The following is a 16,574-nucleotide window of genomic DNA, read 5'->3' on the forward strand; positions in this document are numbered from 1 at the left end:
TGAAGGTAAATGGAAGAGATTTTGCACCTGGATGCATGCTTAGGAATCAGATCCTCACATTCCAAATATTCCATTGATTTTACATTACCCAACAGATATGTTGCATAAGGGTTTATCTTTTTCCTCCATAAAAATACATGCCTCAGCTATCTCTGCACATTATAATACAGATCCTCCAATTTTTTTCACATCCACTTCTGAAACAATATCTCAGAGGAGCAAAGAATTTAAGGCCCCCTAGGACTCCACCCATTCCTGCCTGGGACCTCAAGTATGTCCTGGAAAAACTTACTCTGTCTCCTTTTGAGCCTGCTGCCACATCTGATATAAAGTATTTATCATGGAAGACTGTTATCCTATTGGCTTTAACTTCAGCCAGGAGAGTCTCGGAGTTACAAGCGCTCATGGCTGTGGAACCTTACATTATTTTTCATCAAGACAGGGTTTCTTTGAGGACTAACCCTATTTTCATGCCTAAAGTGGTTTCTAAAGTGGCTTTAAACCAAACTATTCACCTGCCAATTTTTTTTCCCTAATCCACAAAATAAGGGGGAGAGGATCTTGCATTCTTTGGACGTGCACAGGCAGCTTCGCTTTTACCTGGACAGAACCAAGGATATCAGGAAAACAGAACAACTGTTTGTTTCTTATGCAGCAAATTCCCAAGGCAAAGCTATTTCAAAACCGACCATTTCTAAATGGATTGCTCATGGAATCAGATTTTGTTACTCTCATCATGGAAAGCAAATCCCAGGAAAAATTAGGACACACTCTACCAGAGCTGCTGCTATTTCAGCTGCCTTTCTCAGGGGAGTCCCTACCAAAGATATTTTGGAAGCTGCAACTTGGAGTTCAGTGCATACTTTCTCTAAGCACTATAATCTCCCTCTTTATTCTAAGTCTAGGGCAGGCTTTGCTTCTGCAGTCTTGCAAGGCCTTCTAGCCGCCCCTTCTACTCAATAACCACCACCCTTTATCTCAGCTTTGGGATTCAACCCTACAGTGATGACTGCAACAGTGAAACACGATGAACATAGTACAGCTGTGTACACTTACCATAAATGTAGATGTTCGAGTGTCTTCACTGTTGCAGTCTGGGTTACCCACCCTCCTGTCCCCTCTTATACTTTTATTGGTGTGGTTCCCTGCTTCACCCTTCTTCTGAGGTGTATTTGCTACAGGGTATGGGGTTTGTTGTATGTTGCATTTTTGTTTTACTTTTAGCCTTTACTTTTGGGCACCTGACATCTGGGGCAAGAAAAACTGGAGAACATGACGTTGGCTGGGAGCTTTGTACCCCTGGCGCACTGACGTCAGGGTGGGTGAGTACACAGCCGACGCCTGACCCAGACTTTGGGATTCTGGCCGACCGAGGGCTGTCTGCCGGCAGGAAGAACCCTACAGTGATGACTGCAACAGTGAAGACACTCGAACATCTATATTTATGATGTGTACACAACTGTACTTTTTGTCTTCACTGTTGCAGTACTCGCTCCCTCCACCCCCCTCTTGTTTATTCTGCATTTTTTTCTTTTGAATGTTGATGGACTCCTTTGTCCTGTGGTGACTGTTCTCGTCTGGGGCAATTCAGTCTAGGTAGTTGCGTCCATACGTCCCTTTTATGCCCTACATTCTGTGCAAGGAGCATAAATGTGTTGTACAGCACATATAAGATCTCTTTTATGCTTTTTTCTACAGACCGAGTGTTGGGCTGCCCAACGTGGGACATCTCTTCACTGTTGCAGTATTCTTCATAGAAGAGAAGGACATCTGCTGTTATGGTAAGATTTCCCACAACTGTAATTTTCTTTGTCATCACCTTTCACCCTTCTGGCTTTTACCCAGCCTGGAGGAGGCAAATATTTCTGTATGAATGTTGTCCTGGTAGTTGTTTAGTTGAGCTATTGCCTTGTGCAGGCTTTTGAGATGTAGAGACTGGGTCCATGGCAACTAAGGTAAGAGGCAAGGGACTTTGGTGGCCTGGGGAAATTCTCACAGTCTACGTAGCTGCCAGTTTTAGTCTTATGGAAGTACGAGTCCAGAACGTGACATTACGGTAAGTACGCAAGTCTTGTTTTCTTGACTTAAGTTTTCTAGACCCTCGTACTGATCATTATGTCCATTTTCTATTACATACTGTCTTTAATGATATTATTCCGTTGTTTCTTTCATTGCCTTTGTGCTGTTTTAGTTACATTTAAGACTAGAACAATGTGTAGTAGTTCATGAGTTATTGTTAATGGTGTCTTTAGAGAGATCACTTCATCTTCTTCCAGAAGGTAACAACTTTACCTCCACAGTCCACATATCCCACTGCTTTTCTTAGATTTCTTACGACACTGTTGTAGGTCTTTCATGGTGACTGAGTGTCCTTACTTTGGCTTGGTGATGGTGAGTGAAAATCTTTTCTTTATCAGGCATGTCTTCTGCCCCTGCACCTTTACAGAAACAATTAAAGTCATTTTCTTGCCCTTTTTCTGCATTTGACTCTGTGTTCTGAACTTGTTCAGTCCTTAGGCTGCTGAAATATTGAGCTTTTGTTCATATGTCCTTTGTGACTGCTGTATTTAAAAAATATATTATTTACACACAGATGTGCATTCATGTCTTCCCTTAGCTGCTCACTAGTGGATTGAAGACAACAGAAAGGGCCTTTGTGGTTTGAACATGAATAACAGAAGAGTTTTCAGACTGTGGGGCTGCATAGTGACTGCTGCGTCGAGGTGTTGTGTGGTATCATTTGTGTGAAGTACTACACTGAATCACTCAACAGTCTTTTTTTTTTCAGCACAACCATGCTGCTGCTGTTGTGTTGTGAATAGTGCATGTGCTTGTCTGCTCCCGAGACCATGATGTGTTGTTCCATTTATGCCATTTTCCAGGAGGTCAAGACCAAGAACGTTTGTAGGCATTTCTGATGCTACCTCTAATATTTCTTTAGGCTGCTGATTAGATAGCTTCTCTACAGCCGTACTTGGTCAGTTACCAGCTTTATTTACAGTGAACATATTTTTTGTGTAATTTCCTTGGTCCTTTTAATAATAAGCAGGTTATGAGGTTGCTAGACTAAAGCACTGTAGACAGAGCTCAGACCATGGCAATATTTACACATTTATTTGTGAGTATTTGCTTCTTTAAAATTTTTATTTTCTATAGATTATATCATAACGCAAATGTTATTGGTGTGTGCATTACTGATATTAACTGCATTGTCTATGAAATTTGAACCATATTTTTTAAAATCAGGCTTTGGGGAAAATGATATTCCAATGAAATGCACTTTTATTTAATTTCATAAATAGTGGACATTTTATTTTTGTTACGTAATTTCTTAAACTTGGTATGTGACCTAAAGCTGTGTAAAATGAGATGCAGACTGAAGTAACAGTTGGAGAGAGGTAAATGCCACAGTGTAAGAATTGTCTGCCATGAGACTTCTCATGACAATGTTTGCTTTGTAAAGAACATGTAAAAACAAACAGTAAATGAACATTCCAGTCTAACACTTAACTTGCTTAGTTTTTATTTTTATGCAGGCTTTTCATCGTTAATACGTTTGTAAAGTTTTTTGGTATTTCTTTAATTAGTACTGTTATAGTAGCTGCTGTAAAGTTATTGTGTGGTGATTGTTTTAACATATTTACTGCAAATGAACTGTAGTTTGTCTTTTTTGCCTTAGGGATTCAGATAAACTCCTGTGAAAAGGCACAAAGTAAGCTTTATATTTTGCAATATTTACCTTGTTTTTCAGTCTTGGTATGGGGATCTTTTCCACTTTTATTTCGACTAATCCACCACAGAAACCAATATTTTTTTTTATCACCTAGGCAGAGCTTCCATTGTCAGAGTGCTTGAAAATTTAGTAGTCCATTAAACTTAATTTTAAGCATTTCCAGTTCAAAATATTGTTTAGAAATGTTGACATTCTACACAAACTAACTACAGTAAGTTGTGTTCTATAAAGCAGGCTAGGACAAAAAGTGCATCACTGGCCAGCGAATTCTACCTGTTACTTGCTTACATGATCCTTGGCATAATGCCGGGTGAGTGGACAGAGCCAATGGGCAGTAAGGAACAGGCTGGTCTGTATCTGTTAAGACACAAGGAAAAAAGCCCTCATGCATAGGTAAGAGGGCAGTTGTCTGTAGGTCCCAGTGATAGCGCAGTAGTGGCATGCTTTAGTAAGGACTGCTGTTACCTTTGTTAAAATAGTTTCAGCATATTGACAGCAGCAACACAGTAAAGTTAATTAGAGTGATGTAGTGTCACTGAGTGAGGGGCTAGTGCTCAGCCCACTGCCAAAATGTACTATGTGCACCACAAAGTCCTGGTCTTTAATATCTTGGCTGTAGGTGGGCAAGCCCATTAGATATGCAAGATGCTGAGGGTTTATTACATCCCTTAGAAAGGGATTTTTGAATGATTTGTGATTCTGGAGCATGGTGTTTCTTCTGTTAGTTCTGTGGGTCTATTCTGTTAACACCAGTGAAGTTGAATCCTAAGTGATAGTAGTAAACACTGTTTGGTTTTGTTGTTTCCCCTACCTGTTGACTACTTCAGCAGTGCATTCTTTCATTACCAAGTGTGCGCTGCCCTGAAGACATGTCTTATAGATTGCACTGTATTCTACTGTGTGCTATTTCTCTGCTCCTCTTTTGATTATTTTTTTGCCAAACATGTTGTTGGTGTTTTTTTTATTTAACTTTTAGTTTATAATTCTCTGTGTACACCAGGAGATATGTCCCCTGCTCTCCAGAAGGACTCCATCTCTTTTTTTGGGCAGATGGTACCTGCTGCTAAGAGTATTGTCCTTGTCACTTTCACTGGCTCATTCTTAGACTGTGGTTGGTAACCAGAGGTTGTGCTAGTGAGCATGCAGTCTAACAGCAGATTGTGCTGCATTTACTCAGTGATAGCGTTGTTTGTTGGTAGCTGGTTGTGAAAACAAAACGGTGTGTTTATAGCTGCCTTCCTTTCAAGGCGGAGTGGTACAGTAGTGAGGATGTTACATGCCAGAGGAAAAGGGGTATTAGATAAATAAGATGGCAGTAATTTTTTGCATGTGGTTGGGCACACAGAAGGGAAAAAGTATCCCAAAATTCATGAACTTGTTTTAAACATTATTCTGCAGAGGCTCGGTTAAGGATTTTAGACTTGGCATCTGTAAGCATTGAGCTCTGTACCATACTGATTGTGTATGGAGACAGTGCTGCAGGAAGGGTTGTACGAATGAGGTGGCAGTTCTAGGTACCTTTGATGCAGATTGCATCTTTAACAAATTTTTGCAATGTATTTACTTACTTATTTAACGCCCCCAAAGAAAAAGTGGTATGGTGCAAAAACTTTTTTTTTTGTTTGGTATTTGTGAGAAGCACACATACATGCTCAAACTGAAGTTTGCAGCATGTGGAGACTGATTTGTAGTCTCAGGAACTCTGCCTTTGTTGAAAGACTGTGAACACCCAGGCAGTATAGTCTTCTGGAATTATGTAATAGTACACTTTCTGTGAGTGGCAGCTGTGTTAGGTGAATTCATAGCAATAGGTTTCTGTTTTTTTTTTTCTTCCTAGCCTGCTGTATAGGCAACTACTGATTTGTTTATATACTTTAAAAAATGCAACATTTATTTCAGTTTTTAGAATTTACTTGTGTAGTGTATTTCCATGTTATCTTTGTTTTGTTACTGTTAATAAAAATGACTGAAAGAATGGAAGCTCTGAAAGAAGTTTGTTTTGCACATCTAATCTCATATTGTCAGTGGTGCTGCTTTCTGTTGTTATCATTTTACTCAGTCAGATAAACGAATACAGTTTCATTGCTGCATCTTCTCTTGAGTGTTCTTGAAATAAAAATGTAAGCTTGTGGTATAATGTCTTTTCGTTAAATGTATGAAGTGTGGAACTTCCAAATATTTTTTATTTGTAGACACTTGACCCAGAGTTTCGTAGTTGTTCTTCAGAGCATTAGAGTGAAAAACATAATCAGAACTTTGAAACATTTCCGCTTTAGTAAACCATTGTTTTTGTTTTGTGTCATACTGAAACCAAGTTGTGATGTATTAAAGGAAGTTAGCTCTTAAGATGTCCTTCCTTAGATCAGTGTTGCTTTATTCCAGTACTAACAAGTTATCTCACTTAGGTAACTTGATGTCTGTTTGGCATACCAAATCCAGAACTGTCTGTATGCTTGTTTGTCCAGGATATGACCTCAGCCAGCTGGTGTAGGGGTGCTAAAATGGACATAGGAATGTAAGATCCTCAGACTATCTTTTCACCAGTCCAAACACAGGAACTTGGCACCCATCAGTCTGTTCTCTGCATTATTTTAGCTGTTACCTTTGCTTAGATTTACTCAGATAAGAGCCTGCTGGGGAATCTTATTTTTTGTATTTTTTCAAAAATATTTTTTTATGTCAGCTAAGAGAGGAAAGTGTGACTGTAAGTAGGCAGCTCCCTTATAAAGACTTATACTTCCAGTGTTTATTTTGTCAAGGGGCTAAACACAATTACAGAAATTGTAAGATGTGCTGATCTAATGTTCCTAAAGCCCTTAGTACTATGCTTTTTCTTTAAATACATACTTTAAGACACAATGTGTGAAATGTCTTGTGCTAACCAGTATGGCAAAACCCTCAGCTTTGAACATCCCGCTCACACTTTAAGTTAAAAAAAAAAAAAAAAAAAAAAAAAGACTTGATTCCTGCAAGTCTGGTGTGATTTTTCATACCGATATGGTTGAGAAGGGGGAACAGAAGGTGATAATTTCAGAGGGACCAGAGGGTATACCGCAAATCCTTGTTAGGGAAGAAGTGCCCAGCACTTTGGTTGAGATCTGTCAACATTCTGATTGACCTCGCTTTTTAAGGGCTGACTTCATTCCTAAGAAAAAGAAACTGAAAACCAAGCATGTATCTCCTACATAGATGTTTCAAGAAAAAGGAATGGGTGGAATTTTCACAGGGACTCCACAAGGAAATTTTGTCTTTGAAAGCTCATTCATTTCTCTCTACTCCTTCAGTACTTCACCTCACCTCTCAGAAGAGACAACATGAATCTTCATTTGAGGTGGAGGAATCAAGCTCAGATGAAGATTATGTGGCATACTCCTTAAACATTCGTTCTTCTGGACAGCTTGCTCCTGATGATGAGGGCACCTTGCCCCACCCGATTCATCCATTGGAAGAAATTTCATTTGTGGAGACCTTCACTAAAATGATGTAACAGTTTGATTGGTAACTGAAGTAAAAAAAAAATACTGTAATATGCTTTGAGGTAGAAGCTTCAATGCCTTCTTCTGTTACTCATTTTAGAGACTTTCCTTGATGCCTTTGAATCCACTTCCAGTTCTGACTTCCAGCTCCCAAGAAGCCTGATAGGTTCTATAAGGTACCTGACGAGGCAATGTTTCTCTATAAAACCCTGTTGCTGACCTTTCTGTTTTTTTATATTTCCACTGATAAACTGACTGAGCTTTTACCAGGTGCTAATGTGTTGCCATCAGAGAAAGGTAGTAGGGCCATGAACAGGTATACACCTGTGCCACCTTGGCCTTTAGAACTTTAAATTATCAAACTCTAAATGACAAAATACCTTTTCCCCCATTCTAGGGGAGTTAAATAAAATGGTTTAACCTTGTGACTTCTGACACTAAGCAATAGGTGATTTCTATGTTCGGACAACCTACATCAGTGGTATGGTATTCCATTAAATGCAGATATGATGCTGCAGAGTCTTTTTCCAGGACTGCAACCACTGGCAGTGTTAGCATCTCTGATTTGCTTGGAGTTGGTTAAAGTCCCTCCCTGAGGATGTTAAGGCTAAGCTTTTGGATTCCCCCCTCACATGGAAAGTACAGTTGTGTATAAACTCTTACCATAGTGGTAGATGTCCTTGACTTCACTGCTGCAGTATTCTTAACAGATGTGATCCCCTGCTGTGGAAACCCAAACGACTGGCCAGTCTACCAAAGACTACTTGTTGCTTTTAAACGGTATGCCAAACGTCACCTAAATGCTGGTTGTGTAGGATAGGGCATAAAGATGACGTTCAGACCTACTATAATCAGAATTGAATGCTCCAGGAGGAACACAGTCCAAGAAACCCAAGAGGCAAGCTGTATATCCAGGAAGATAACAGACTAGGCAGATGGAGGGAAGGAACGAGTACTGCAGTAGTGAAGACAGGGACATCTACTGTTATGGTAAGATTGTACACAGCTGTACTGTGCCCTTACATTCACTGCTGTGGTATTCTTAACAGATGGGAGAGTGCCAAAGCTTAAGAGGAAACTTGGGAGGGGGACTTCCAAGATAGCTGCACATTGAGTAACAGCTGGTTTCTAGCTCTCCCAGTCTGAAAACAGAAACTCAGCAGAGAAGGCCAGTAGACTTGTGTTTATGGGTAAATTTCAGTAACTGGCTAGTAAGTGCACTGCCCTGATGCCAGGAATAAAGAAGTACAGAAAACCTGGAAAAACATCAGCTACAAAAAGTAAGGAAGAAACACTGACTGGGGAGAGTTCTGCAGCTGTTCTGCAAAAAGCAATGCAACGTTCAGACATGACTTCCAGTAACCTACCGGAAGATATAAGACAACTGCATACAGACCTGGTTAAAATAAACAAAACACTTATGGAGTATATCAACACAAACAACAAAATGGAAGAAGCTTTAAACAGATATTCAGATGAGATGGTAAAGCGGCAAAACTCAGAGGTCAGAATAAAAGGATGGCTGAATATGAGACTGCTCAGGAAGAGAAAAATAGAATTACAGGGCAGAGCACATAGGGAAAACCTGAGATTTCTACCTATAGCAGAGAAGCTGGAAGGAACAGACTGCATTAATTTTATGAAAGTACAAATAAACAGCTGGACTGGTATTCCACAGCAGGAGTTGTTAGTTGAAAGGGCACATTGTGTGTATGCTCCAAATCTGGCTATAAGAAAGCAAACTAGATCTTTAATAGTAAAGATGCAATCCTACCAGCAGAAGCAGTTTATTCTGACAAAATTGTGGCAGAAGGACAAAGTACTAAAAGTGTGAGACAGCAGACTGTTTGTGGAGAATGATTACTCGTACACCAGACAGAAAATGAGCACATTTGTTCCACTATTCAGGGAATGTCTAGATGCAGGCATGAGATTCAGACTGCTGTACCCAGCTGCCTTCAAAGGTTTCTTCCCTGGAGGGATAAAATCATTTTTTGATGAAGCTATGCTGAGGAGGAAATACAAAAGTTTGTCCAACAAAAAGTGAAATGGATGGAGATTCTGCTTCTTGTTCTGGTAATAAAGACCACAGAGAGACTGTACCTGTGAAACCTTTTCCACTGTTTCAACAGAAAATGTTGGAGAGAAGGAAGGGAGCACTAGAGTTGACTAGAAGAATCAACAGTACATTGGAAATGAAGCAGAAACAGGATTTCGCAGATGAACTTTAGTAAAACCATTAACTTAATATGGGATGACAATGCAATAATTATATTTATAAAATATGACGGAACAAAAACATCTGGATATATTGAACTTTTTCAGAGTTTGTTTGACTTGTGGGGGACTTTAAAGAATATGCCCTAGTTTATGTCATTAATGTTTGGAAAAGTGCTTTGTGGAGGGAAAAAGGAGGGAGAAAGTCAACTGTAAATAAAGATTTTTTTCCTTAAATAGTACCAATTTTGTGGCATGTGGTTTTCTTTACATACTGTAAAGTTGTATTTTTAAGTGTGATAGCGATTGTAGACAAGTGCTGCTGTTTTTTTTTCTTTTCTTTCTCCCTTTTCTCTCTTCCTGTTCAGTTTTAAGAAATATAGGCACTGCAATGCATAAAAAAGCCTGGATTAATTTGCTTTTTCTCATTCTTGCATGTGGAAATGACTGCATTAAAGACCTTAGATTGATTTATTAACAAGTTTAGGAAGAGAGCGGGTAAATGAAAAAAGAGCATTGAATATTGTGAGGCTTTTTTTTTCTAGCAGATGCATGTAAGCTCATTAACAATTCTGCAGCTGGTCTTCAGGTTTCCATGGAGACAATCTGATAGAGAGAAACTGGCTTGAGTCTAGTGGAGAGTGATTTTCTAAGGGAAAAAAAAAGAGAGAGAACTTGACTAAGAGATAATCTTCTCAGAAAGCATTCAGGGGGTTTCCAAAGTAGACAGTGTTCTCTGAAACCATTCTGGGACCTTCCCAATGTAGTTAATGTTCGCTGAAAAGATTCAGGGGTTTTCCCAGCTGGGTGAGCTGTAAAGGCAAGAGAAAACCAATCAGCACTTAGTAGAAGCACAGGCTGCACCATGTCTCTTAACCTAAAAGAAAGGTCATCCATGCTAACTCAAGTATGTGAGTGTGGCTGTCAGTTTGGGACTTTTGTTCCTATTTGAAGGTTAAAACTTCAATATTTGAAGGTGTACATAGTTGTGTGGGCTGGTATTAAGTTAATAGGTTTTGGGGGTATTGGGGGTGTGTTTGAGGGCTTTCAGTAAAACAAAACGTTTTATAAGATGTGACATACACTCAAATGGATATGACAAGAAACAACTGTATAAAAGTTCAACTTGCCAGACAAATGTATGCATGTAACACAAGAGCTAGAACTAGACATTAACAAGAAAAGCTGTTACAAATAAAAGGTGGGAATAATAACTTTTTAGTACAGTGATGCTTTCTTTAATAACTTTAAATGTAAATGGCCTTACAGATGACTACAGACAATTAAGAGTAATGAACTATATTAAAAATGCAGAGTGCAAATAGCTAAGTTATAGGAGACACACTTAGAAATAAATTAACATGTGAATTTGATAAAGAAAGGTTTTCAGGATGATAATTTGGCAGAATACATGGGACAAAGGAAAAGAGGAGTACTTATGTTAATTGCACGAGGAGCTCCAGTAGTGCTAGAGAAGATAAAAAAAAAAGATAATAATGGCAGATTTGTAATGCTCAAGGGCTACTGGCAATGGAGGGGGATTACACTGGGATGTATTTACATTCCATCAAAAACTGCTGTAATGGAGCTTAAGAAAATTCCAGGAGAAATCATCAGTTTTCAGCAAGGAATATTACTTGTAGGTGGGGACTGGAACTTGACTTGCAGCAATGAGGATGTGTCTGGGGGCCCAGAAGGGAAAATATAACAAAGGTGGGCAGATTTTAAGAAATTTATAAAAATATTTGGGTCTGTATTAGATGATCAAAACTTTAGGTAATCGAATCCCTAAAGGTCGACACCTAAACAGCGAAAACTGTAAACATCGAATGGCCACTTCTGCGAATTCTTTCGTAGAGAAAGAATTTGCTTGGCTGTTATCAGGAATCTGCCCTTTTCTCCACTGTAGAACAATCTCAGAGTTGGTATATTTAGTTAGGGGGGTGTGGGGGGGGTGAAGCCCCCTACTTAACTAGGGTTTGAATCTTTTTTTCTTCGGCAAAGCGAATTATTTCCCTACAAAATAATTTGCGGAAATTGTTGTTTGATGTTTACAGCTTTTGCTGTTTTGGTGTTGAGCTTTAGGTATTTGATTACTTAAAGCTTTGACTATATAATGTAGACCCAAATATTTGGCATGGAAGATGTGAATTCAGTAATAGGAGCTCGGAGTGAGTTTGCATATTATACTCCGAGATAAAAAAACTGGCATAGGCTAGACAGAATTTACAGAGGAACATGTGCATTTAATTGAAGGTCTTGATACCAACCCAAGAACTATTTCAGATCATGTGCCAGTAATAGCTAAAATAAAAACACAGGGTAAAGCATTAAAAATGAGACATTGGCGCTTTCCCACATATCTTTTGAAAAGAGAAGAATTTAAGGAATGGGTACTGGAGATTATTTAGGAGCTGTTAGAGAGGATGAAAATATAGCTAGGGAGTGGGATAAAATTAAGGCGGAATTTAAAAATAGGGTGGAAATAAAGGGAGCTATGGTTAAGAAGCAACAAGAATTATTTAGAGGGACTGACAGTTGTGAAAGTATTGCAATCTCACAGAACAAGAAGAGGATCAACTTCAGAATGCTAGGCAGAAAATAAGGGATTACCTCAATAATATATATATATATATATATATATATATATATATATATATGAGCTTAGAAGGATTGCTGTTAAGCAACTGTTTTTTGATAACACTAGAGCACAGAAATTTTTAGCATAACAACTCGGGCAACAGAAAGTAGAAAGGGCTATTGCCAAATTTGGGAATCCTATAACAAAGAAGATCACAAGAGATCCTTTAGAGGTATTATAAATATTTTGGAAATTATATGAGTCCCTATAAAGCAGAGAAATATGACAATTAAGAAAAGATACAAATGGAAATGTTTATGGAATAATTAAATATTGCCAAGGTTAGAGGTAGATGAGGCTCAGTTACTATCAGTTAGGATAGGAGGAGATGAGATAAAAATTGTGATGTATAACCAGTCTACAGGAAAGTCCACAGGAATAGATGGCATTCCTGGGGAAGTTTGGAAGCTGGGAGGAAAAAAACTGATAAAGATCTGGAAGGTTTTGCTTAACAGTATCTTAGGGGAGGAGTACCACCGTCCTGGAAGAAAGCAGTGGTAGCTGTAATACCTAAAGAAGGTAAGGATCCATCAGATCCAGCTTCGTACAGGCCCATTTCAATACTAAACCATGACTTTATGTCTATAATAGCTAAAAGAATGGCAAAAGTAATACCAGAACTGATAGATATGGATCAGTGTGGTTTTGTGTAAGGGAGGTAAGCATTTGACAATATTAACAGAACATCGATGATCCAGACGGAAGCAGAATGTAAGAAAATACTACTGTTGTTGATGGGCCTTGATGCATAGAAAGCATTTGTCAGAGTAAGCTGGGACTTTACAAGTAGGGCAATGGAAGCATTTGCATTTCCTGAAAGAAATTATATGGTTGATTAGGAGAATATATGAGGGATCGGCGGTGAAAGTTAATGTGTGGGGTCCTCTCTGATAATTTCTGCTTGAGCAGAGGAACCAGGCATGGGTGTCCTCTTTCCCTTCATTATTTGCAGTGTGTTTAGAACCATTGGAAAAGAAAATAAGGGACTCAGAAATTCAGGGATATAATTGTTATGGTAGTCAAGAAAAGGTGGCTTTGTTTGCAGATGATATTATTTTGTACCTGACAAAACCAGAAAAAGACATTACAGTGTTGTGGAACATTTTGAGGCAGTTTCATATCTTTTCAGGATACAAAATTAATGAAGCTAAAACAAAGGCAATAGCGGTAAATTATGTTCCCACACATGAACTGGTTCAGGAATACCCATATTTATGGGGACTTGATAAAATGAAATATTTTGGAGTATGGATTAAAAATGCTTCTAGTGTGGCAGCTAAGGATATGTGGGAAGAGACTAAACAAAAGATAATACAAAAACTGAGAAAATGGAAGCTTTGTTATATGGATATAGGTTCATAGGTAGTGTGTACTAGGCTAATGGCCCTGGAGCCTTTACAAGCTAGCCCATAGTGTTATGCTGGCATCGTGCCACCCAACCTTAGTTCCCAGTGCCTCAGTCGAGTAGAGCCACTGGAGTGATCCCCGGGGTGAATTTTTTATTTTGCATCCACTCATCAAGATTTTTCTTGAAGAGGGCCAGTGAGGTGCTCTGTTTGACATGTAAGGGAAATCTGTTCCATAGCATGGGCAGTCTCTGGGTTATAAACCTGTCCCTCCAGCTTGTTCTGTTGATTGTAGTATTGAGGCTGAGGTCTCTGCATCGTGTGGTGCGGAGGGATTGGGATTTCTTTAGATGTAGCATTTCTAACAGAGCTGGATTAGACATGGATTTGTAAGTCAAGCAGAGATCGCTTCTAAGCAGAGAGAAGGAGGCTCCTTGGTCTTGAGTATATAGGACAAGTGTTTAATGCCTAGGATTTAATGCCTAGGATCCTCTTTTTGAGGTACTTGCCTCCTTCTCTAGGTGTTGCAGGTGTACAGGTAGGTACATGCCAATTGGGGCATTGTATTGGAGCAGGTGAGAGGGACACAATGACTTCTTTCCCCCTGGAAAACCCTTAGTTAGTAATGATGTGCCACATAGAAGGACTTCCCAACCACACAGACAATGATGGTCAAAAGAGAGGTTGCCTGTGTCAACCTGTGTTCCCAGATCTATAATAACTTCTATGTTCAGTGTGGACTACCCAGCGCGTGGTAAAATTCATGGAACAGGTTTTCCCCAAAGGGATGAAGACACATTTTTGGCATTGAGCTTAAGGCCATGGTTCTGACACCTGTCAATGGTCTCAGTGAGGCCTTTCTGTAGGATGTCAGCATCACTTGGGGAATTAATAATTGCTCCCAACTTGCAATTGTCTGCGAACTTTGTCAGCCAGAGTCCCTTCATGTTGGCCTGTTCTTCAGAGAAGTAGATACCAAACAGGAGAGGACCCAGGACCGAACCCTGTGGGATTCTACTCTTGACAGGTTGGCAGTCTGACTTGGAGTCAGAATCCACAGTGTGAAAGCAGCTATCTGTGAGCCAGTTTGCAACCCACCTAGTGATATAGGGATTGATGCCTAGCTTAGTGAGTTTTTCTATGATTCCTGAGTGGGGAATGGTATCAAAAGCCTTGGCCAGATCAAGGTAGGCTGTATGAACCACCTTGCCTTCATCCTCAGCTCTGGTGACTGATTCAGAGAAGTTGACCAGGTTGAGCAGGCATGATCTACCCTTCACAAAACCAAACTGTGTAGGGTCCATAGCTTGGAGATTCCCTATATCCTTGTTTATTAGGTCCATGATGATGCGTTCCATAGCTTTGCATATCAGGCTCATCAGGCTAATGGGGTGATAGTTCCCAGGGTCTGTAGTTGCTCTTGCTTTGTGGAGAGCGATGACAGTAGCAGTGCACCATTCGGTAGGGACAAAGCCTGAGGTGAGGCTGTGATTGAACAGGGCACACAGCTGAGGTGCCAGTTCACTCTGTAGTTCATGTAGAACACAGCCATGGATATTGTCAGGTCCCATAGAAGCTGTATTCTTGGCCTTGGACAGTGCTGTTATAACCTGTGCAGCAGTAATACTGGGTGCATGGCAATCTACTGGTATTGTGAGAGAGGGATAAAGTTGGCACTGAATCTGTCGGCCAGTATATTGGCAATATCTGTTGGCTCGGTATTTGAGGTACCATTGTGCAGTAGCTCAGAGCAAGTCTGGGTATTGCTGTGGAGATCCTTTACATGACTATAGAAGGCCTTCTGGCTGTCTTTACTATCTGCTGCAATTCTGTTTTCATAGCTAGCGTTAGAGGATTTGATGATGGATCTCCACTTTATATTGAGGCAGATTTTTCCAGTCTTGGAACTTCACCTTATTCTTCATCAGTTTCCTCCTCCTGTTATAGAGTCTGTTTATGGCAGGGGACCACCAGATTGGCTTCCTTTTTTTTGGAGGAGAGCATCTTGGTTCTGTTGGGTATGGTGAGATCCATGCATTTGTGTACATGTTCGTACAGTGCATTCGTGTATGATTCAACGGTCATGCAACTATTCTCCATTTGCATGGGTGCTGTGAAGTTAGCCACCTCTGTTTTTAGCAGCTCAAAGTTAACTTTGGAGAAGGTTTTCATGGCGGTTACCTTTGCAGTTGGGGGTTGGATTTCCAAGGCGATTAGTTTCGTAGTCAGATCTAACCAGGGAGGAGTTGGCTATTGGTGTAGAGCAACAGTCATCCATGTTAGTAATGACCAGGTCAAGGATGTTTCTAACTCTAGTGGGGGTAAGAATGAGCTGGTCAAGGGCATTGGAATTAATGAATTCCAGGAAACGTTGGGCAATTGTATTGGTACATGAGTAGTATTCCAAGTTAATGGAGGGGTAGTTGAAGTCGCCCAGTATGAGAGTGTTAGGTCGGAACCTAATATTCTCTAGGGTGCTTAGAAATGTGGAGTGTGAGTCTTGGGACATGGTTGGGGACCTATAGCAGGCGACAACGTGAATCGCTGTCTTACCCAGTGTTAGCTACACCTGAAGTATCTCTGGTGCATTATGTTGGGCTACCAGTCTGGAGGTGTGCACATCCTTTATGAATATCTAAAGGTAGTATCTACAAACTGTTAAAATGTTTTTAGTCCCTTCAGTCTTATACACAGGTCAGGCATATTTTTATCAGCCAGAGGAGAAGTTGTGAGTAGCAATTAATAAAGAGCTGAAGAACTTTATTTGGGAGGGGGAAGACGACAAGAGTCAAGTGGGATAAGTTGATTCTTCCAGTAGAGCAGGGCGGATTGGGATTTCCCAATCTGAAGGGGTATTTCAGAGCTACACAGTTAAGACTCTTATACATAGCACAAGCAGAAAACTATAATTCAAAGTGGAAAGGGATGATGGTGAAACACTGTGGAAGCTTAAGAAGGGTCTGTATTAGATAATTGATCTTTCAAAAGTTCGACTGTCATATGGTCGACACCATATGATAGAACTTTTAAAAGTTCGAACATCTAATAAAAAAAGAAACTACACAAATAACCTACCTGAACGTTTTAAGCAGGGGGGCAATCCCCCTGGCACCCCCCACATCCCCGCTCTTTAAATATTCCAACTCTGAGATTGCACTACA

The 16,574-nt window shown here is 39.9% G+C and overlaps 1 protein-coding gene across 2 annotated transcripts in view; it reads left to right on the forward strand.

Moving 5' to 3' along the window:
- MAP2K4 (mitogen-activated protein kinase kinase 4) overlaps positions 1–16,574 on the forward strand; it is a 1,470,818-nt gene that overhangs the window by 429,048 nt on the left and 1,025,196 nt on the right. The window contains exon 2 of one of the 2 annotated variants that reach the window (XM_044068152.1): positions 3,680–3,712. The exons of the other annotated variant lie outside the window; for it this stretch is intronic. Within the exon in view, the coding sequence (XP_043924087.1) occupies positions 3,680–3,712 (33 nt within the window). The remainder of the gene's footprint in view (positions 1–3,679; positions 3,713–16,574) is intronic. 2 annotated transcript variants of the gene reach the window in all.

This window comes from Protopterus annectens, chromosome 4.part0, assembly GCF_019279795.1.
Source record: "Protopterus annectens isolate FY-2018-M chromosome 4.part0, PAN1.0, whole genome shotgun sequence".
NCBI lineage: Eukaryota > Metazoa > Chordata > Ceratodontiformes > Protopteridae > Protopterus > Protopterus annectens.